This window comes from Narcine bancroftii, chromosome 1 (genome assembly GCF_036971445.1).
Source record: "Narcine bancroftii isolate sNarBan1 chromosome 1, sNarBan1.hap1, whole genome shotgun sequence".
NCBI lineage: Eukaryota > Metazoa > Chordata > Chondrichthyes > Torpediniformes > Narcinidae > Narcine > Narcine bancroftii.
In genome coordinates this window covers 106,300,508-106,324,305 of record NC_091469.1, presented here as the reverse complement: position 1 = coordinate 106,324,305, position 23,798 = coordinate 106,300,508, and the positions used below count along the sequence as shown (strand labels likewise).

The following is a 23,798-nucleotide window of genomic DNA, read 5'->3' as shown; positions in this document are numbered from 1 at the left end:
CCCATTTTAACCTAGATTTATGCAAATCTAACTTAGGCATTTTATTCTGTTATAATAAATACATTTCAGATATAAATCCCTTCTCCCCATCATTTGTAAGTAAAATTTCAAATTTAGATTGCCTAGGTAACCGTAAAGTATGTCCAAAAATTATCCAATAATAAAGCTTTAATTTGATAATAACAAAAAAAAGTATTTGATGATATTTCATATTTTTCTTTCATTCTTTGAAAAGAAATAAAATAACCTGCTTCATAACAATCTTGTACAAATTTAATTCTTTTTTGATTCCATAATTTCAAAAACTAATTATTAAGCATAAAAGATAAAAACTTATTTTGATATAAGGGTGTTTTTCTTGAAATTTTCCCTTGAGTACTTCCATAATTCCATTAAATATGTTAATGATCCATCTTCTCACCAACCTGAGATAATTCAATATTTGCCCGTACCAATGATTTTTCCAAATCAAATGTTCTATTAATAAACTTTAATTTGAAAGCTGTAAGCCTCCTAATTCATATTTCCAAGTTAATTTTTGTAAAGATACCCTTACCATTTTATCTTTCCATAGAAACTTTTTTCACAATAGAATTCAAATCTTTAAAAGAATTTTTGAGGGAGATATAGGGCTCTTGAATATGGAAGGGCTAGGCGACAGAAATCCATCTGATTTAATGAACGAAATGCTCGCACTAGCAGACGGACATTCCAATTGCTTTCTCTGTTTAAGACCCTATTCCTGGCAAAGCTCGCAGGTGAAGTCTCCATACTGATAGCGAACATGGATTTCAGCCATCCCCATGATGTAGCCTGGAAGGCTGATAGGCTCTACCGCACACCAAGCCAAGAATCCACCTGAATACAGCCTGTGTTCTTGGCGAGAAAGCTCCCATGCCCTGCGCACCGCCTGTAGCTGTGGCCGAAACAAGGAGGGACGAATGTACTAACAAGCGCCGAGAGTGGTGATTTTACCACCGCTGGTGGGGGAAAAATACCAGCAGATGCATGTTCCCGTGTACCTACCACAGATGTGGTGTCAAGCCTGAAAATTTATCAAAGCCAGTCGCCATTAGTGGCTAGCACGAATACTGGCCTCCTCTATCGCCATGACGAAGCTCATGTGCGCAATTTTCTTGTGGCACTGAGCTCAGTTTATTCCCACCCACATTCTTCAAAAGATCCATAAGTGGCAGGGACCTCCCCTTAAAGCTACAAATGGAACTTCCATCCCCAGCTTTGACACACAACACATCACGATTAAGATAGGGGAGATGGCGTTCCATTGGGATTTCAATTTGGTTTTCGTCACACAGCCTACGGCTGGGCCCACGGCCTGTTTACTGATGCAAAGCAAAGGAAGTTAGTCAACACCATTACTTTCCAAATATACCCTCTTACAAGCAACAAACGTCGAGTCTCCCTACATGGGGTACACGCCCTATGCACTGACACCTATGCTGCCAACGAATTTCCAGGTGTCCTCACTCCTAAATTCAATACCTCAAATGCAGCCCATGGTGTAGCCCATTATATCGACACCATTGGCCCACCAATTTATGCAAGGGTTCGTCGCCTCCCATCAGATAAACTGCAGCAGACCAAGGCAGAGTTTACTACCATGGAGGAATTGGATATCATTTGACATTCTAACAGCGCATGGGCATCACTGTTACACATGGTGCCCAAAAATGCCAGTGGGTGGAGACCCTGCGGCGACTACTGCAGGCTCAACAATGTGACTACACCTGACAGATACCCTATTCCGCACATCCAAGATTTTGCACAATTGCCATATTTTTTCCAAGGTTACCCTTGTCAAGGGATGTCATCAAATCCAAGTCCATCTGCAAGACATTCCCAAGACCACAATTATCACTCCTTTCCGACTTGTTGAATTCCTCAGGATGTCATTTGGTTTGAAAAATGCTGCTCAAACATTCCAGCAGCTTATGGATGCTGTCGGTAAGGATTTCGAATTTGTTTACGTATACTTCCTCATCGTCAGTCAAGATGAGCGAGAATACCAATGACACTTACTCCACCTGTTCCAGCAGCTAGATGAATTCAGACTTACCGTCAACCCTACCAGATGCTAATTTGGCAGAGCGACCATTGGTTTCCTGGGGCACAAGATCATGGCAGAAGGTGTGTTTCCTTTATCCACCAAAGTGGACTCTGTACGTGTTTTCCCGAAACCTACCACGGTTAAGGGAGTACAAACTTTTTTGGGCATGGTGAAGTTCTATCACCGTTTCATTCCTGCAGCCGCCAACATTCTCAGCCCGTTATTTCAACTCCTCACCACAAAGTGCAAGGAAGTTATTTGGACTGCGGAGTCAAAGTCAGCCATTCACAGCTGCCAAAGGCGCTCTGGACAACGCAGCAATGCTGGCGTATCCTAATTCCTCTGCTGCCCTGGCACTCACCATAGGTGCCTCTGGTAGTGGGTGCGGTTCTCGAACAGTTTGTCAGTGGCCAGTGGCAACCCCCAGCTTTCTTTAGACACAACCTACGGCCACTGGAAATGAAGTCCAGAGCATTTAATTGAGAGCTGTTGGTGTTGTACCTGGTTACACAACACTTCTGGTACATTTTGGAGGGCCGCCATTTCACCACTTGCACTGATCACAAGCCACTTACTTTTGCCTTCAGCAAGATATTGGACCAGTGGTCAGCCAGGCAGCAATGCTACTTGTCGAACATTTCCAAGTTCACTACAGATGTACACCATGTATCGGGAAAAATACAACCTGGCCACTGATGCACTGTCCAGACCAGCAGGGTGGCATCGATATCTCTGACTTGGCGAGGGCACAGACCATGGACCTGGATGTTCAGGTATACAGAATTGCCATCACAAACCTGGACATATAACATGTGGCACACAACCGGATGGGCCTAGTCTGCTTTGCAACATATCGATGGGCTACTCCAGGCCGGTAGTCCCCATGTCTTGGAGACAGGACTTTTTGACAAAGTTCACAACCTGTCCCATCGCTCCATCAGAGCAACAGTCAAGCTCATGGCAACGAAATATGTGTGGCATAGACTTAAGGAAAACATCGAGCAGTAGGCCCGAACCCACTGCCAAACTTCCAAACTACAGCAGCATACCAATGGTCCTCTCCGGTCTTTCCCAGCAGTGCGCCGACGTTTTGAGCATGTGCATGTAAACTTGGTCGGACCACTGCCAGTGTCTCAGAACATGAGATAAGTCTTCACGGTCATAGACCGATTCACGCAATGGCCAGAAGCCATCCCATTGCCATTCAGTGACGCTGAGACATGCGCCAGAGCATGTGCCCGGGCCGAAAGTGACTTAAAAAGAGAGGCAAGCTTCAATAAACATTCTTCCTGACTAACTCCAACAGATGCCATAGGTTAGGGTTAGGGTTACTTTACTTCCTCTGGATGCTGCGTGACCTGCTGAGTTTTCCCAGCACGTTTGTGTACTGCGCTCAACCCCGACATGTGCAGAATTTTTTTGTTTAATAATCAACTTCTGGAATGCCCTGGACAACTAAATGTATTTTTCAGGTGTCCTTCTGGATTAAAGTGAATGATGTGACATTTAATTAAACACTCATCTTCTCTGCCACTTTCTTGTCACTGCACAGAGGTTCTGCCAGATCCTCACTGATGGAGCTGTGGGATAATTTTTGAACATTGTGGACATTTTCCAACTCCAAGAGACTTCCTCACACCCTGACAGATTCTTACTCCAGATGCTCCGGTTTCCTCACACTCTTCAAAAGTTGTAGGTCAATTGGGTGTAATTGGGCAGCGCAGCCTCATGGGCCAAAAGGGCCTGTTGCCATGCTGTCTGTCTAAATTTAAATAAAAACATATATATGAAAAAAAACATCATCACCTCCAGGCCCCTTGTTCTAATTTTTTTTCGACACTATTTGTTCCCATTTGGGCCACCACAGCCTGACTGGGATATCCTCAACCTCATCTGAACACAGTGAACAAAGCCAACAAAGGAGAACTGAAAACTGAAAACAATCATCTGATATGCTTTTGCAGTGATCTGTGGAGGCAAAATTTGCAAACTGCACACTATTTCTTGAGGAGATGATTTTGCATTGTAAGCTCCATAGTCAGATTTGAGACCAGCCGCTCCAGCTTTCATGGTATGTGAATGAGTTGCACAGGGTTGTCAAACAATTCATAGCTTCACTCAAGCAATGCCATGGGCTTGTAAATTTAGATAACCCAATGAATTTGGCTGTTACTCAGCCAAATGTGCTCTGTTCCATTGTCAATCTCAAGAGTTCAGTGAATGGCTTTGAAGTTATCAAATTTTATTGTTAGCATTGATCAAATGTTGTTATTTGACAGTTTGATGCAAAATGTGTTTTAATCTCCACAGGGATTAAAAGGTCGGCAGGGAGTACGGGGTGCGGAAGGAAAGTCTGGTACACAGGTTCCCATTCTGTATTTTTAATACCATTCACATCTTGCATGAACTTGACATTCGATAAGATCTGTCAGAGGAAAGAGAAAGGCTGTTGTCTTATTTTGGGTTTTCTGGTCTGCTTCTTACAAATTTTACAGCCACAAACCTACATCAAATGATTTTTTTTTCCAATTGGTAAAGAAGTATTACATAAATATAAGCTGTTTTTGATAAATGTGTAAGTGCTCTGAACCTAGAATAGTGACATTTGCATGTAACAACTCACCGAAGGAGTCAGCTCAGAGGTCAATGGACGAGCTTCTGTTAAGCCCAACCTAAGTTCCGTGTTGCTTGGCAAAACAGTATTAAATTCTACAGCCATGCAGCCCCCAAAATGCTAAATATATTAAAAATTAGATTTACAGCACAGTAACAGCCCACGAGCCTATGCAACTCAATTACACCCAATTAACCGACGTTTAGTGTGGTGGGAGGAAACTGGAGCCCCTGGCAAAAACCCACGCAGACACGTGGAGAACATACAAACTTCTTATAGACAGCATGGGATTCAAACCCAGGTCCCAATCGTTGCTGGTGTGACAGTGTTGCGCTAACCTTTACACCAACCGGGCTGCCATTGGTTGCCTCATGGCAAATAGATTGCTGAGGCAGTGAGGGTTTGAGAGTGGCGTTGGTGACAGGCAGGGAAAGATGAGCTCATGGCATGCCCTAAAGGCCAAATCACTGTGAAATAGTGGCACAAGGGTCATATAATTTTTTAAAAAACAGGAAATTACCAATAATAAATGTTAAAAAAAATCTTAAATATACGCTGAAGTAAAATTAGCAGTTACTATGTGATTGGAAATGAATTAACAAGCTAGAGTTGGGTGTGTAGCAGAAAGGGCAGTTGTGTATTAACTGGTTCCCACAGCTCAGCAATTCCTGGAATGCCCCGGATTACTTCATTCACTCGGCTCAGTGGCTTGTGGAATGTCAAATTAAACCATAAGACCAAAATACATGGGAGCAGAAATAGGCCATACAGCCCACTGAGTCTGCCCTCCACTTAATCATGAGCTGATCCAGTTCCCCACCCAGCTCCACTGCTTGACCTTCTCCCCATATCCTTTAATGCCCTGGTTAATCAAGAACCTCTCAATCTCTGTCTTAAATACACCCAATTTCTTGACCTCCACAGCCACATGTGGTAATAATTTTGACAGAATCATCACCCTCTGGCAAAAGAAATTCCTCAGCATCTCTGTTCTATGCAGGCATCCTTCAATCCTGAAGTTGTGCCTTCTTGTCCTAGGCTCTCCTACCATGGGAAACAACTTTTCTACATCTACTCTGCCCATACCTTTCAATATTCAAAATGCTTCTGTAAGATCCCCCTCATTCTCCTAAATTCCAATGAGTGCAGGACAAAGGCTGTCAATGCCCCTTGTACGGTAAACCTTTTTATTCCTGGAATCATCACAGAGAACCTCCTTTGATCCCTTTCCAACATCAGGACATCCTTTCTTAAATGAGGAACCCAAAACTGCTCACTGTATTGCAACTGAGGTCTCACCAGTTGTGAATGAGGAAATAGGTTTGGTAGGTCTCTGAAGACTTTTTTTTTGTATTGAAGGATTTTATTTACAGAAGGCAAGTGTGGGAAAATGGTAACTGATGCAACAAACACAAACACAAACACACACACACACACACACACACACACACACACACACACACACACACACACACACACACACACACACACACACACACACACACACACACACACACACACACACACACACACTGAATCCGGTGCTGCCTATGAGGAGTTTGTACGTTCTCCCTATGCTTGTCTGGGTTTCCTCCAGGTGCCCCAGTTTCCTCCCACCCTTAAAAAAATGAACGGGGGTTGTAGGTCAATTTGTTGTAATTAGGCAGCGTTGGCCCCTGGGCTGAGAAGAGCCTGTTATTGTGCTGTATGTCTAAATTACAAATTAAATTAAATTTAAAAATAAATTTTAAATTAAATCTGCACCGGCTCCCATTCAAGATCCACTGAGATTCAAAATTATTTCTTTTTCAGGCCACTGAAAGCTGCAGTTGGTCTCCCACGTAGTGCAGGGGATTTGAGTCCGTGGCTCATATTTAAGCAGAACTCCTAATGGCAGTGAAATAGTTGTCGTGTGGTGAGAAATTCAAATCTGCCCACCATGCATCAGCATAGCAATGTAAATATTCCCTTTTTATATTCTTTTTGTCACAGGGTGCGGCTGGCATTCCAGGAGAACCTGGGATGAAAGGACCACAGGTGAGCGTTTCAATCACATTACTATTTGAGGTCCTTTTCTGTACAGAGGGAAGCACAGAAGTCTGCAGATGCTTGATTGTAATAAAAACTCAGAAATGCTGGAGGAACTCAGCCAGTCTCACAGTTCCATAAGAGGTAGAGATATATTACCGATGTTTCAAGGTATGAGTAAAAAGCAGGAAGGCGTCTGAATTAAAAGAAGGGACAGGGAGGAGTATAGACCAGACAAAAGGAGTTAGGACAAGGACTCCAGGAGACTGGAAAGGTGAGAATGGTTTGGAGGGGAGTGGAGGTAGTTGGCGCTGTGAATCCACAGCTAGGGGGATAGAAGAGAGAGAGAAAAGCAAAGTTAGTGGAAAGGAGACATAGAAAAAGATGGGGGTGGGTAGGGCTAACGGAAACCGTAGAAGATAATATTTAATACCATTGGTGTTGTCCCTCCAATTTGCGGGTGGTCTCAGTCTTGTAGGGCATGAGACCATATCGGCAAGAGAATGGAATGGGAAATTGAAATGAGAGGCCACTGGAAAATCCCCGCTATTGCATACAATTCATTCCTGTTGTAAAAGTCCCAAGATTTTGGATTACTGCCTAAGAGTCATGTTGACCATGGCTGGGCTTCATATTGTTAAGCCTTAGTCAATACACTCAAAATGGATTCAGACAAGTCTAGGTTGACTTGACAGTCCACCGTCTTCAGTTCCTTTTCGTTATTTAACATCACAGTGTAGTAGAAGGCCCTTTCAGCAATTACACCCAATTAACCTACCAACCCCGCATGTTTTGGAATTCTTGTGAGAGATTGCCAATACATCTCATGAGGCAATGAATTCACACACCAACCATTATTTTATTCCCCCATTTCTGCTGTGAAGATCTTGCAGTGAACTTCACTTATTTCTATGGTGATTGAAACAACTAATTCTGTGCTTAAGTTTAGGAATGAAAATCATAACATACTAAACTCATTTCTACACACAAATTTAGGGTGGACTGGTTAGCGTAGCAGATAGCGCAACACTATTACAGACCCAGCAACCTGGGTTTGAATCTGGTGCTGCCTGCAAGGAGTTTGTATATTCTCCCTGCTACATGTGTGTGTTTCCTGCGGGTACTCCAGTGTCCTCCAACATTCCAAGGATCTACGGGATGAGTAGGTTAATGAGTCGTATGGTGTATTTGGGCAGCAAGGACTCATGGGACAGGAGAACTTGTTGCCATGGTGTATCTCTACATTAAAATTCAGTCACATATCTTGAGTTGTAAAGAAAGACCAGATCAGCTGAGACTTTATCCCTGGGAGCACCGGGGTAATCTAAAAGTTCAAATTCATTTATTATCCAATCGCACAAGTACAATCCAACAAAGCAGCCTTCTCCAGTCTTCAGTGTAAAACGTGCAAGTGATACATTTATAGTACAAATATATATATATAAATATTTTTAATGAATAGTACAGTCTCAGATGATTAATGTGAGCCATTCATTTAGTTGTTCAGCATTCTTACTGCCTGTGGGAAGAAGCTGCTCCTCAGCCTGGTGGTGCTGGCTCTGATACTCCTGTATCTCTTTCTTGACAGGAGCAGCTGAAAGATGCTGTGTACAGCATAGAAGGGGTCCTAAACAATTTTGTGTGTCCTTTTCAGACAACGATCCTGGTAGATCATGTTGGTGGGTGGAGGGGATACCCCAGTGATTGTCTCTTTCGCTCTTATGTTCCTTTGGATTGACCTTTGATCCGAATAGAGGTATGCTATGAGGGACATAATAAGGTGGGTGGTCACAGTTTTTTGTCCCAGTGTAGGGGAGACCAGAACTGGAGGGCATAGATTCAAGGTGAGAGGGGAAAGATATAAAGGCGAGCTGAGGGGCAACTTTTTCACCCAGAGGTGGTGGGTACATGGAACCAGCTAAACAAGGTGGAGAAGCACTGCTGGAATCTCAAGTTGGAAGGACTCAACGGGTTAGTCAGCGTCCGTCGAGAGAAATGGTCATTCAATAGTTTGGGTAAGGATCTTTTCTTGTGACTAATAATGCGTCTCAACCTGAAACGCTGACTGACCATTTCTCACCATGGAGTGCCTGATCTGCTAAATTCTGCCACCTATTAACTTAATTTAATTTTGAGATATTGCAAGGCCCACAAGTCTACAGTGCTCAAATTACCTACTAACCTTCTTATGGTGCACTGAGGTAACAGCAAGCAAGCACAAAACTCGAAATACTGTGCAACAGGCTTTATTCAGGTAAAAGTCTGAACACCAGTTCATGCTTCGGTGGCTCCCGTGTGACTGGCTCAGGTCTATATTCGGGTCGGCTGATTGACAGCCAGCCAGGTGGAGTCAGCCCTTAGGTGGTCTTCCTGCAGGTACAGAGATCACCCCCTGTAGTAGATGGTGGTCATATCACCACACTTGTACATATTTGGAACATGAGAGGAAACCAGAGCTCCCAAAGGAAACACATGCAGATACAGGGAGAACGTACAAACTTCTTACAGACAGCACCGGATTCGAATCTGGGTCACTAGAGCTGTAAAAGCGTCACGCTAAACACTCTGGTAACTGTTTTCATTGCTTCATTGTTTATTTAATGTGGAACAGGTTGTTGTAACAAGTGGTAGAGGCAGGTATAACCCTGGCACACACCTTCTAGACTTGGCTGACCCTGTTCTGGAGTCGCTCCTGGATCTCACTGCCCACTATCAATCCCTTCCCCACTCCTTCACACCTCTCCCTACTCATCCCACCTTTGCTCTTCTGAGATCCCCTTTCTTCTCACCTGTCTGACCCTGTTGACCCTTCTCCTACTCTCTGAGACTCTCACCCCTTCCCCAACCCCCTTGTGATCCACTTAACATTCCAACACCCCCTCCACCCCGATCCCTCTCAGCATTCCCCTGCTGAAACCCTCACCCCTCTCCCAATCCCCCTCTGAGCTCCTCAGCCCTTTACCCCCCCCGACCCACTCAACTCTCTACCACCCCACCTTTCCTCCTCAACCTTCTCCCTCGGACCCCCTCTATCCCATACAATCCCACTCTATCCCCTGCCAGATCTTTACTATCCCTCCCCCATCACCTTCCCCTGTTGAAGATGGAATGTTCTGTCCTCAGTAAAGGCATTCATCCCTCTTTGCCCATATTTCAGTGAGTTCCATGTACGCCATGATGCCAAACTCTTCTTCCATCATCTCTGTGTCTTCTTCAATCAGGATTCTCCATCTGCCTCTGAGACATTAAATGACTGAACTTAACCACACTACTCTCCATTTCCAAACTCACCCCTACAGAATGCAATGCCTTCCATTCTCTCCACACCAACCTCACTATCAAACCCACAGACAAAGGTGGTGCTGTTTTGTGGTCTGGCGCAGAAGCCAAATAACAGCTCTCAGAATTCTCCTCTAATTTACCCCTTGAATAGGCCCCCACCAAAACTCATCAAACCACCGTCTCACACTCCATCTCTGACCTCATTACTTCAGGTCACCTTCCTTCCCTCGGCCTCCAACCTCATTGTTTCCCAACCACATGCTGCCTGTTTCTACCTCATAGCCAACATCCACAACCCCAATTGTCACAGTAGACTCATTGTTTCTGTATGCTCCTGCCCCACCGAACTGTATTCATCTTACCTTGACTCCATTTTGTCCCTCCTAACTACATCCATGATACCTCATGTACCCTCCTCATTTTGACAATTTTCACTTTTCTGGGGTGGACCCCCTCATTTTCACCATGGAAATCCAGTCCCTATACATCTCCATCCCCCAGAAAGAAGAAGGTCTTGGACCTAGCCAGACCCCCTCCACCACTAACCTCCTCCAGCTGTTAGAACTTGTTCTTACCTTCAATAACTTTTCCTTTAACTCATTCTACTTTCTCCAGGCCAAAAGGGTAGTCATGGTACATGTATGGCTCCCAGCTATGCCTGACCTTTTTGTTAGCTTTGTGGAGCAATGCATGTCACAAGCCTATGCGGGCAAGGCTCCTCAACTCTTCCTCTGCTACATTCCTGTCGACATTGTTGCTGCCTCATGCACCCATGATGAGCTCCTCAACTTTATGGCATTTGAATGATGCAGACAGGTTTCTTGCACCTAGAGGTGCTCATCTTCAGGTTTCTCTACCTTATGCCAAAGGTAGCAGTGGGAAGAGGTTGTGACCAGGGTGACAGTGGTCCTTAATGATGTTGGGTTCCTTCTTGAGGCTGCACCTCTCTTCTTCAATGGATAGGAGATTAGAGATTGCAATGGACTTGGCTGCTAACTTTCACTAGGCCTCTAGCAACGCTCCCCTCTTTCTCAATCTTTGTGTCTCCTTCTCGGGAAGCAGACATTTTCTACAAACCCCCACATTTACCTCAACTACACCTCTTCACCCCTTGTCCCTTGTAAGGATTCAATTCCATTCACTCAATTCTTCCATCTCCATCACATCTGCTCCCAAGACAAGACCCTTCATTCCGAGACATCCATGATGTCCTCCTTCAGAATATGTGGCTTTCCCTCCACCACCATCAAGTCAACCCTCACTGGCATCTCCCCTATTTCCTGCTCATCTGCCCTGACCCCCTCCATCCCAAGACGCAACAAGGACAGGATTCCCCTTGTCCTCACCTACCACCTCACCAGACAGCCTCCATTTCCAACACATTGACCTCTACAATTTCCACCACCTATAACATGATTCCACAACCAGACACATCTTCCCCTCACCTCCCTTCTCCATCTTCCATATGTACAACTCCCTCTACGACTCCCTTGTCACCTTCCCCTGCGGCTGCAAGATGTGTCACTCTTGTGCCAACACCTCCTTCCTCACCACCATTCCTGGCCCCAAACAGTCCTTTCAAGTGAAGCAACACTTCACTTGTGTATCCACAGGAGTCGTCTGCTGCACCCAGTGCTCGCATTGTGGCTTTCTCTACATTGGAGGGACTGGACCCAGACTGGGAGATCACTTCGCTGAGCACCTTTGTTCTGTCCACATCAGTGCCAGGGATCTCCCAGTGGCCAACCACTTCATTTCTGCTCCCACTCCTGTGCTGACCAGCCATTTTCTACCTGCATTGTGCAGCAGAAGTTAGACTTCTGGAGTAAAATGCAACAAAATGTCACTTCTGAGTCATTCACATCATTACTGAAGATTCACTAGAGACTGTCAACCAGAAGCTAACCTATTACTGAGCTCACCTAAAACATCAGTGATAAGCTATTGTCGAAGAAGACTAAGGAGACCTGTCGTCGAAAGCTTTCCCAAACTACTACAGGTGCACTGTAGAAAATATACTGACTGGTTGCAACACAGCCTGGTTTGGGAATTCATATGCCCAGGAACACTGAAAACTGCAGAAGGTAGCTAGCCAGGTCCATTGCAATCACTAATCTCCTGTCCATTGAAGAAGTGAGGTGCAGCCTCAAGAAGGAACCCAACATCATTAAGGACCACCGTCACCTTGGTCACAACCTCTTCCCACTGCTACCTTTGGCAGAAGGTAGAGAAACCTGAAGACGAGCACCTCTAGGTGCAAGAAACCTGTCTGCATCATTCAAATGCCATTTTTTTCTTTACTTGATCACTAATTATGAATATTCACGATCCATCTTTTATATTATTTACCTCCTCTGTTCTGAGATAATTTAATGCATACAATTGAGTTTTTTTTTTCACTGCATCTGTACGCTGTTTTCATGTGTGTGATAAACTCATGATCATTTATAAATGATGTTAAATAAGCATTGTAGTTCACTCAAATTTCTTTGTGTTTTCAGGGTTTTATAGGAATGGCAGGTGGACGAGGAACAGATGGAACAGCAGGCCCTTCTGTAAGGATACCACTATACTGTGAATGACTTCAGTAGAATTTGTTCAATAATCTTGTGTTTTCTGATATTGTCTTCAGCAAAATCCATGCAGTGAAACTCTGTTAATTCAGCGCAATTGCCACTTGTTGATGTTGGTCTGAATCCTGTGAGTGTGGAGGCAGTGTGGGAAACAGGCCCTGTGAGTGTAGAGGGAGTGTGGGGAACAGGGTTTTGTGAGTGTGGGGGGAGTGTGGCGAAATGAGCCTTGTGAGTGTGGAGGGAGTGTGAAGAATTGCGTCCTGTAAGTGTGGAGGGAGTGTGGGAAAATTAGCCCTGTGAATGTGAAGGGAATGTGGGAAACTGGGCCCTGTGAGTGCAAAGGGAAGGGGGGGGGTGGAATCTGGGCCCCTGTGCGTGTGGAGGGAGTGTGGGGATCTAGACCCTGTGAGTGTGGAGGGAGTGGGGGAGGGGGGAAATTGCATCCTGTGAGTGTGAAGGGAGTGTGGGAAACTGGGCCCTGTGAGTGCAGAGGGAATAGGGGAGGGGGGGATCTGGGCCCCTGTGAGTGTGGAGGGAGTGGGGGGGAACTGGACCCTGTGAGTGCAGAGTGAATGGGGGGGGGATCTGGGCCCCTGTGAGTGTGGAAGGAGTGGGGGGGAACTGGGCCGTGGGGGTGTGGGGAACTGGGCCCTGTGAGTGTGGAGGGACTGGGGGGAGGGGGATCTGGGCCCTTTGAATGTAGAGGGATTGTGGGAAAATGGGCCCTGTGAATGTGGAGGGAGTGTTTGGATCTGGGCTCCTGTGAGTGTGGAGGGAGTGTGGGGAATTGGGCCCTGTGAATGTGGAAGGAGTGTGGAGAATTGCACCCTGTAAGTGTGGAGGGAGTGTGGGGATCTGGGGCCCTGTGAGTGCAGAGGGGGTGGGGGGATCTGGGCCCCTGTGAATGTAGATGGATTGTGGGGAACTGGGCCCCTGTGAGTGGAGAGAGAGTGTGGGGAAATGGGCCCTGAGTGTGTGGAACTGGACCCCTGTGAATGCAGAGGGAGTGTGGGAACAGGCCCCTGTTAGTGTAGAGTGAGTGGTGGGGGGAGGGGAATTGTGTCCTGTGAGTGTGGAGGGAGTGTGAGGAACTAGGCCCCTGTGAGTGTAAAGGGAGTGGGGGGGGGGGGAGGATTGGGATTGTGTCCTGTGAGTGTGGAGGGAGTGTGAGGACCTGGGCCCCTGTGAGTGCAGAAGGAGTGTGGGGAACTGGTCCTTGTGAGTGCAGAGGGAGTGTGTGGAACTTGGCCCAGTGAGTGTGGAAGGCATGTGGGGATCTTGGTCCTGTGCATGTAGAAGGACTGTGGGAAACAGGCCCCTGTGGCTGCAGAGGGAGTGTAGGGAACAAGCCCCTGTTAGTGTAGAGAGAGTGGGGGAACTAGGCCCTGTGAGTGCAGAGGGAGTGGGGGGGACTTTGTTCTGTGAGTGTGGGGAATCGGGCCCCTGTGAGTGTAGAGATAGTGTGGTGAAATTGGCCCAGTCAGAGTGGAGGGAGTGTGGGGAACTGGATCCTGTGCATGTAGAAGGAGTGTGGAGAACAGGCCCCTGTGGGTGTAGAGGGAGTGTGGGGATCATCACCCAGTGAGCCAAATGCCAACCTATCAGGGTCTCCAAAAAATCCAACAGTGGATTATCAGAGTTTTATTGTACCATAATGGCTGGTATTTTTAAATCTGTGGTTTACATCACTCTTGTACTGTCTTCAGGGACGAGAGGGAGTGGTCATCATTGTCAGAATGGGCTGAGTCAGAGTGGTAAGGCTTTGGCTCAACTGGCTTCAGTGAAAACAGGTACGAGGCGAGGAATAGCAGGAGTTGAAGTAAGAAAAGGAATAGTTTCCAACTACTTGAGGAACAAAAAAGTATTCAGCAGGTAGGCAAGGGCAAGTTTTAAATATATATTTCATTCCTCTAATTATTAGCAGTGGGAATGGCATCCAAGGCAGGGGAATGCTCCTCTTGTAGAATGTGGGTCATCAGGGAAGCCAGCAGTATCCCTGACAACTTCATCTGTGAGAAGTGCATCCAGCTGCAGCTCCTGACAAGCCGAGTTAAGGAATTGGAACTGGAGTTGGATGAACTCCTGATCATTCGGGAGGCAGAGGGGGTTAATAGACAGGAGTTAAACAGACGCTATCACACCAAGGAGGAAGGTAGCTGGGTGACAGTCAGGAGAGGAAGAGGGAGCTGTCAGTCAGTGTGGGGAACCCTCATGGCTATTCTCCTCATTATCAAGTATATCATTTTGGATACTTTTGGTGGGAGACAGCCTACCAGGGACAAGCCATGGTGATCAGGCCTCTGGCATGGAGACTGGTCCTGTGGCAAAGAAGGGAAGGGAGGAGAAGAGGCAAGCTGAAGTGATATGGGTCCCATTGGTATGGGACAGATAAGATGTTCTATGGAAGAGATCATTCCAGATGGTATTTTGCCTTCCTAGTGCCAGTGTTGAAGATATCACAGATTTAGATCATGGCATTCTCAGGAGGGAAGGAGAACAGCGAGATGTTGTGGTTCATGTAGGGACCAATGATGTGTGTAGGAAGGGTGAGGAGGTCCTGCAAAGAGAGTTCAGGAAGTTGGATGCTAAGATGAAGGACATGACCTCCAGGGTTGTGATCTTAGGATTGCGACATGTGCCATGTGCTAGTGAGGTTAGAAATAAAGGATATGCAGTTTAACATGTGGCTATAGACATGGTGTAGGAGGGAGGGATTCCGGTTTCTGGATCATTGGGTTCTCTTCCAGGGAAGGTGGGACCTGTTCCAACAGGATGGTTTGCATCTAAACGGGAGGGGGACTAATATCCTTGTTGGAAGGTTTGCTGGTGCTGCTCTGGTGGGTTTAAACTAGATTTGCAGGTGATGGGAACTATAGTGCCAGAACTGATAGAGTGGAGGAGGGAAAATATAAAGTTAAAATTACACACATCCTTAGAAGTTAACAGGTTGTACTTGGTAGAACATTTCTAAAATGCATCGATTTCAATGCAGGGAGCATTATAGGAAAGGCAGGCAAGCTTAGATTGGCATGTGGAATTTTGACATTGTGGCCATTAGTGAAACTTGGTTGCAGGACTGGAAGCTCAATGTTCTGGGCTTCCGTTGCTTTAGAAGCGTTCGGTGGGGAAGGGGGGAACGTAGAATGAAAGGGGGAGGAGAGGGATTGCTCATCATGGAAAATATCTCAGCTATGCTCTGGTATGACATACAAGATGACTTGTCTACTGAAGCTAATGGATGGAGCTGAGGAATGGGAAAGGTATGACCACACTCATGGGATTGTATCATCAACTGCCCAAAAGTCTTTGAGAATTGGAGGAACAAATCTGTAGAGAGAGAACAGGCAGCTGCAGGAAACATAAGGTTGTTATAGTAGGGGAATTTAATTTTGCATATATTGACTGGGACTTCCATACTGAAAAAGGGCTGGATGGCATGGAGTTAGTTAAATGTGTTCAGCAAAGTTTCCTAAATCAGTATATAAAGGTACCAACTAGAGAGAGAATGTCGAATATACTACCTCACCATGAATACCGAGCAACTGAACCTTCCTGAATAACCTCCCATGTGGGTCTTTGTCAAAAGCCTTAGTGATGTCCACGTACACAACATCCACAGCCTTTTCTTCATCATTGTTCCTGATAACCTCCTCAAAAAACTCTATAAGTCCTACCATTCACAAAGCCATGTTGCCTATCCCTAATCATTCCCTGTCTATCCAAATACTTATATATGCAATCTCTTAGAACACTTTCCAACAATTTACCTATTACTGATGTCAGGCTCGCCAGCCTATAATTTCCTGGGTTGTTTTTAGAGCGGTGGGTCTCAACCTTTTTCTTTCCACTCTCATACCATTTTAAGTATTCCCAATGCCATAGATGCTTTGTGATTAGTAAGGGACTCCTTAAGGTGGTATATAGATGGAAAGATCGTTATGTGCATGGTTTCATAACTCCAAAGGAAATGGGCCAATGACAATTTTTCTCAGGCAAATATTTCAGTAACAATTGGGTCAAGAGCAGTGATTCTCAACCTTCCCTTTCCACTCACATACCACCTTAAGCAATCTTTTAATAATCACAGAGCACCTATGGCATAGGGATTACTTAAAGTGGTATGTGAGTGGAAAGAAAAAGGTTGAAAACCACTGTTTCAGAAAAGGACAAAATGAGCTTTCCTCCAATCCTCTGGCACCTCACCTGTGGCTTGGGACATTTTAAATATATATGCCAGAGCACCCAAAATTTCTTCACGAGTCTCCCTCAAAGTTGTGAAGGAATATCTTGTCAGGTGTTGGGAATTTATCCATCTTTATTTGCTTTAAGACAGCAGGCACCTCCTCCTCTTTAATCTGTATCGGTTCCATAACTCACTGCTTGTTTGCCTCGCTTCTCTTGACTCTATGCCAATTTGTTCATTTGCTTCTTGCTGCCTATACCTTCTATACACCTGTCTCTTAATCAGACCCCCAGTATTCCTTGAAAACTAAGGTCCCTTATGCCTATTAACTTTTCCTTTAATCCTTATAGGAACATACAACCACAGCATTCTTAAAATTTCACCTTTAAAGACCTTTCACTTACCTAGCACATCTTTGCCAAAAAACATCCTAGCCCAATCCATGCTTTCTAGATGCTTTCTCATTTCCTCAGAATTTCCCTTTCTCCAATTTAGAATCTCAACCCAAGGACTAAACCTATCCTTATCCATAATTATTTTGAAACTAATGGCATCATGATTAAGGGACCCAAAATATCCCCCTTCACGCATTTCTATCACCTGTGTTGTCTTGTTCCTAATAGGAGATCCAGTATTGCACTGTTTCCAGCATGTACCTCAATATATTGATTTAGAAAACTTTCCAGGACATATTTGACAAATTCCAAGCCAGCCAGCCAGCCATTTTAAGTATGGGAGTCCCAGTCAATATGTGGAAAATTAAAATCTCTCACTATCACAATCTTCTGTTTCCTGCAGCTGCCTACTATTTCCCTGTGGATTTTCTCCAATTCTTGCTGACTATTGGGTGGTCCATCTTACAACCCGATGAGGGTGATCATACCTTTCTCATTCCTCAGCTCCACCCATATAGCCTCAGTAGACAAGACCTCTGGTCTGTCCAGCCTGAGCGCAGCTGTGATAGTTCATCCCTCCCGCTCTATCACATCTGAAGCAATGCAAGCCCAGAACATGGAGTTGCCAGTCCTGCCCCTCAAGAAACTGTTTCACTAATGGCCACAATGTCATAATTCCATGTGCCAATCCACTTTCTAAGCTTGTCTGCCCTTCCTACAATACTCTTTGCATCAAAATAGATGCACCTGAGAATATTTCCACCATGTACAACAGTGTATGCAATTTTCACATAATCTTTTCCCTCCTCCACTATCTGGTCTGGCACTCTAGTTCTCATGCCCCTGCAAATCTAGTTTAAACCCCCATAGCAGCACCAACAAACCTTCCTGCAAGGCTATTAGTCCCCCTCCAGTTCAAATGCAAATTATCCCACCAATACATGTCCCAACATCCCTGAAGAGGGCCCAGTGATCCAGAAACTTGAAGCCCACCCTCCTGCACAATGTCTTTAGCCATGCGTTAAGCTGCATTATCCTCCTATTTCTAACCTCACTAGAACGTGCATGTGTAGCAATCCTGAGACCTGGATGTCCCTTCCTTCAACTTCACACTTAAGTCCCTGAACTCTCTTTGCAGGACCTCATCATCCTTCCTACCCATGCCATTGGTCCCTATTTGGACAACAACATCAGGATGCTCACCCTCCCTCTTGAGAATGAAACTCAGGAGGCAGCATATCATCCGGGATTCTCAATCTCTTCCACAGAAACTCTTTTCAGTTCCCCTAACTATGGAATCCCATATCACTGCAGCTTGCCTCTTCTCCTCCCTCATTTTCTTAGCCACAAGACCAGACTCTTCCAGAAACCTGATAGCCATGGATTATCTGTGGTAGATCATTCCCTCTCAACAGTATCCAAAATGGTATATGGGTTATTGAGGGGAATGACCATAGGAGTATCCTTGCATACCCTTTCCCCTTCCTAGCTCCTTGGTAATTCCTGCCTATCACCTTCTCAGCCTTTCGAATGATACAAATGATCCAGAGTTCATCCAACTCCAGCTTCAATTCCTAACAAAGTTTGTAAGGAGCTGCAGTGCAGTTGGATACACTTCTCACAGATGAAATTGTCAGGAATAGTGTTGTCCTCCCTGAATATCCACATTCTTCAAATGGACCATGCCCCTGTCCTGGCTGCCATTCGCACTGTCTATGAAACAGATTAAAAAGTTACAAAAATCTGTGCTTAACTGTCCCTCCTTGCTGAACCCTTTTGCTCCTCAACCAGATGGTTCAACTCCTCACCTTGCCTCAACTCCTGCACCACAAGCTCAGACTCTGCTTGCCGAAGCCTCTTCAGCCACAGCCTCTGATACTCCACTCCTGCAATGGGCCACTCACACACTGGCCACTCTTCGTGAGCTCCCCTTCTTTTTATTTGCTGCTGGCTCTACCTGTATTGCAGACTCCAAACAGTCAACGAGGTTCTCGCTCCACTTTTATTTAAACCCACCTGAAACCAACTTGCTGCAGGAAACCAACAAAATGAAAATCTATTTTCATTTGCCCACATCAAGATGATATCCTTCTATATGTTGTCTATTCAATCTCTCAAACGTTGTTTACTGTATCTGATTCCACCACCTCCTCTGGCAGTGAGTTCCAGATACCAAAATCTTACCCTCAGATCCCCTTTAAAACTCCTTACTTAAACTTATGCAAGGTTCTGATGATCTGCCTGATCAATGCCTCTCATAACCTTGTATACTTCTATCAGGTCAGCAAAAGCCTCCTCTGCTCTATCTCATTCAATTTCTCCCCATTATTAAAGTCCTTCAATGCAGGAGAGAGATAACTTTCCACGTGGTGAATAAGCACAGGGAACTGGGAATAACACACCACAATAAAGAATGTTGGAATGGCACCTCGTATTCTTGGTACAGCCTTGAGAGTTTTGCTGCTCTATATGTATTTTGTAGAGTGAAACATGAAAGTCTGCAGAAAAAATACAGAAATGCTGGAGGAACTCCAATTTAGCAACTTCCATAGAAGGTAATGAGGCCTGAAATGTCTGTTCAGGATCAGAATCAGCATTCTCATGAATGTGTCACGAACTTTGTTGTTATGTGATATAGCATTGCAGTGCAAACATTGGTATAAATTACATTTTAACAAATAAATAAATAGTGCAAGAAAATAGGTGAAAGTGCGATGGTGTCTGTGGTTCATTGTCCATTGAAATCTGATGATTGAAGGGAAGGAGTTGTCCTTGTGCCGCTGGGTGCTTCAGCCTCCTGTACACCCTCCCTGATGATAGAAGTGTGAGGGGGGCATGGCCTGGATGGTGGTTATACTTACCTCCTATGGATGATGCAATGAATTCCACCAGCATTTCTGTGTTTTTAGTATAGCATGACGTGTTCATGTTCTTCTATCAGAAAACAGAATAAAGACTCAACATAACTATTTAATGGGAGGAGTCACGTGATGGAGTATTGGCTGGTAGGAGAATACCAGCCCTCTCCAGAAAAGAAGAAATAAAGTGAAGAAAACACAAAGCTCAAGAAACACAAAACACAACAAATAAAAGATAAAGGTGTGGAGAAAAGAAAGAAAATGGCACCCAAGAAGGAAAAACCAAAAACAACAGGAAAAAAAGAAGGAAAGATGCCGGAAGAGAAAGGAGAAGGCCTTACCTGCATGAGGAGGCAGGGAGCCGCCGTGGAGAGAGGACACCGCTCCCCGAGGTTAGTGGAGACCCCGCAGGGTCGCGACCTCCTGACCGCGGGACTGCAAAAATGGCTTTCTGAGCCAAACAGAAGTGCGCAATGTACACACCAAGAAAAAGGAAAACACCAACGGGAGGGGGGCCCAGCTGTAGAGTGAACTTACACAGCGCGACCAGCTGAGAGATGCCCGACAGCAGGGCTCTCAGCTGGAAGAAGAGGAAAGCAACGGGAAAGGGAGCGATAAGAAAGAAAAACAGCAACAGGAAGCCCAACAGATAACTAGCCCAGAAGAAGAGGACCAACAACAAGAAGCTATGCAAAAAAACACCCAATAAACTGAAGCAAGCGACTCAACAAGCAAGTCAGAAGAGACACAGATACAAGGAAGAGAAGTAGAAGACACAAACCCAAGAGCAGACATAGAAGAAGAAGGCCAAGCTCTGCACAGAGGTATAGAAGGTAAAATAGATGGACAGGATATAGATTAAAAAAATTTTCAAGAACAAATGAAAGCATTAAAAGAATGGTTGACATTAGAATTTAGTGAAATGAAAAGAAAAATGACAAGTGCAGAAGAAAAAGTGAGTAGAATAGAGCTGGTCATGACAGAAATGGCTATAGAAATGGAAGTGAATGACTTAAGAATAAAATTGGAAGAAAGTGACAAAAAAGTTCAAGAGTCACAAGAGTTGTTACCTCAGAAGATGGATATAATGGAAAACTATAGTAGGCGAAACAATATAAAGATAGTGGGCCTAAAGGAAGATGAAAGAGGCAAAAATATGAAAGAATTTATAAAAGAATGGATTCCAAAGGTCCTGGGAATGACAGAAATACAGGAAGGAATGGAAATAGAAAGGGCACACAGAACACAAGCTCCGAAACCACAGTCACGACAAAAACCAAGATCCGTTTTAGTAGAATTTATGAGACACACAAGAGAAAATATATTGGAGAGGGCAAGGAATAAAATTAGAGAAGACAAAGAAAACCATTGGAATACAAGGGTCAAAAAATATTTTTTTACCCAGACATAAGTTTTGAACTCCTAAAGAAGAGGAAGGAGTTTAATACAGCAAAATCGATCCTATGGAAAAAAGGTTAAATTTATAAAGAAGAGGAAGGAGTTTAACACAGCAAAATCGATCCTATGGAAAAAAGGTTATAAATTTATGTTAAGATATCCAGCTGTGCTTAAAATAGTTATCCCGTTCTCGGATCCAGAGAAAGCACGAGAATTTGCAGAATGCCTGCAGGACAGAAAGAGAGATGTAACAAGAATGAAGAACGACAACAAACTATATATAAGGATGTAAAAATAATGTATAAGTAAGAACTAAAGAGGGGAAAGAAAAGGGAGAAGGTGGGGGGAAAGAGGGTGAGCTTTGTTATATATGAAGATAAAAGTCTTTTCTGGAGAGGGTTGGGTGGGAGAGAATAACAGTCACTGCGAAATCAATTGACGCTTCCGAGTGGGTTTGCAATCTGAATGGAGTGGGGAGTTATGGTTGCCCGGAAGGGACAAGGGGCAACTCAGAGAGGGGGGGGGGACATTTGGGGTTAAGGGAATTTTAGATGTGGGAGTTGTTGAAGTATTTTATGTTTTAGAAGTGTTGTAATACATTGAGTTCAAAAAGGGAAAACTGAAAGATGAAAATGGGGAAAAGGGGAAAGGTCGTGTAAACAGAGTATGAAATGGCCATGTTGAACTATATAACTATAAATATTAATGGAATACATAACCAAATCAAACGGAAGAGGCTATTAAATTTACTGAAAAAAGAAAACATAGATATAGCATTCATGCAGGAAATACATCTAACTGAAGTGGAACATAATAAATTAAGGAGAGACTGGGTAGGGAATGAAACGGCAGCATCATATAATTCAAAAGCCAGAAGTGTAGCTATATTAATCAATAAAAATGTACCAATCAAAATAGAGGAAGAAATAATAGATCCAGCAGGGAGGTATGAAATGATAAAGTGTCAAATATATTCAGAATTTTGGAATTTGGTCAATATATATGCACCTAATGAAGAGGATCAAAAGTTTATGTAAGATATTTTTTGAAGATTGTAGATACGCAGGGGAGTATATTGATAGGAGGGGATTTTAACCTTAATTTGGACCCAAAGGTGGATAAAACTGGACAAAAGTCAAACAAAAAGAACAAAGTAGCCAAATTTATGGTTAAATCAATGCAGGAAATGCAAATTTTGGATATATGAAGGAGGCAACACCCAAAGGAGAAGGAATACTCATATTATTTGAGTAGACATAAAACATACTCAAGGATTGATTTGTTCCTGTTGTCAGCCCATATCCAAGGGAGAGTTAGGAAATCGGAATATAAAGCTAGATTGTTATCTGATCGTTCACCCCTGTTATTAGCAATAGAACTGGAGGACATCCCACTAAGAACATATAGATGGAAAGTAAACTCCATGCTACTTAGAAGACTGGAATTTAGTGAATTTATTGAATGCCAACTTAAAAATGTACTTTGAAATAAATATGGAATCAATGAAAGACAAATTTATATTATGGGATGCAATGAAAGCCTTCATTAGAGGGCAAATAATAAGTTATGTAACTAGGATGAAAAAGGACTACAATCGGGAAATAGAACAGTTGGAAAGGGAAATAGTAAGTACAGAAAAAAAATAGCAACAAGGGAAGATGCAACAAAAAGAAGAGAATTGGTGGACAAAAAAATAAAATACAAAACATTACAAACATATAAGGTGGAGAAGAACATAATGAAAATAAAGCAGAAGTATTACGAGCTAGGAGAAAAAACGCACAAAATACTACCGTGGCAACTTAAAGCAGAACAAACTAAAAGAACTGTATTGGCATCAAGTAAGAAGGACAAGCAAATTACATATAACCCAACAGAGATCAATGAAAACTTTTAAGGAATTCTATGAACAATTATACCGAACTGAGAACTGAGGGAAAGAAGACAAAATAGAAGAGTTTTTAGCTAAAATTGAACTACCGAAATTGCAAGAAGAGGAGCAAAACAAATTGATAAAACCATTTGAAATATATTAATTGGATTAAAGCATTATGTAAGGGACCATTGGCAAAGGTGACAGTAAATGGATATGTATCGAACCAATTTAAGTTAAGTAGGTCAACTAGGCAGGGATGTCCACTATCTCCCTCACTGTTCGCTTTAGCAATAGAACCTTTGGGAGAACTGATTAGAACAGAAAATAAAATAAAAGGGATAAAAATAAAGGAGAAGGAATATAAAATCAGTTCATTTGCAGATGACATCATAGTATACTTAACAGAACCAGAAATATCAATAAAAGAACTACATAAGAAATTGAAGGAATATGGAGAAATATCGGGGTACAAGATCAACGCAAATGAAAGTGAAGCGATGCCAATGAATAATGCGGATTACAC

General features: G+C 43.9%; 1 protein-coding gene across 6 annotated transcripts in view; it reads left to right on the top strand.

Moving 5' to 3' along the window:
- LOC138762226 (collagen alpha-2(I) chain-like) overlaps positions 1 to 23,798 on the top strand; it is a 512,086-nt gene that overhangs the window by 352,711 nt on the left and 135,577 nt on the right. For all 6 annotated transcript variants that reach the window (XR_011356852.1, XM_069935862.1, XM_069935881.1 and 3 more), the window contains 3 exons: positions 4,379 to 4,432; positions 6,675 to 6,719; positions 12,494 to 12,547. Coding sequence is in view for 5 of the 6 variants with exons in the window: in XM_069935862.1 (XP_069791963.1) it covers positions 4,379 to 4,432; positions 6,675 to 6,719; positions 12,494 to 12,547 (153 nt within the window). In the remaining variant the exon portion in view is untranslated. The remainder of the gene's footprint in view (positions 1 to 4,378; positions 4,433 to 6,674; positions 6,720 to 12,493; positions 12,548 to 23,798) is intronic.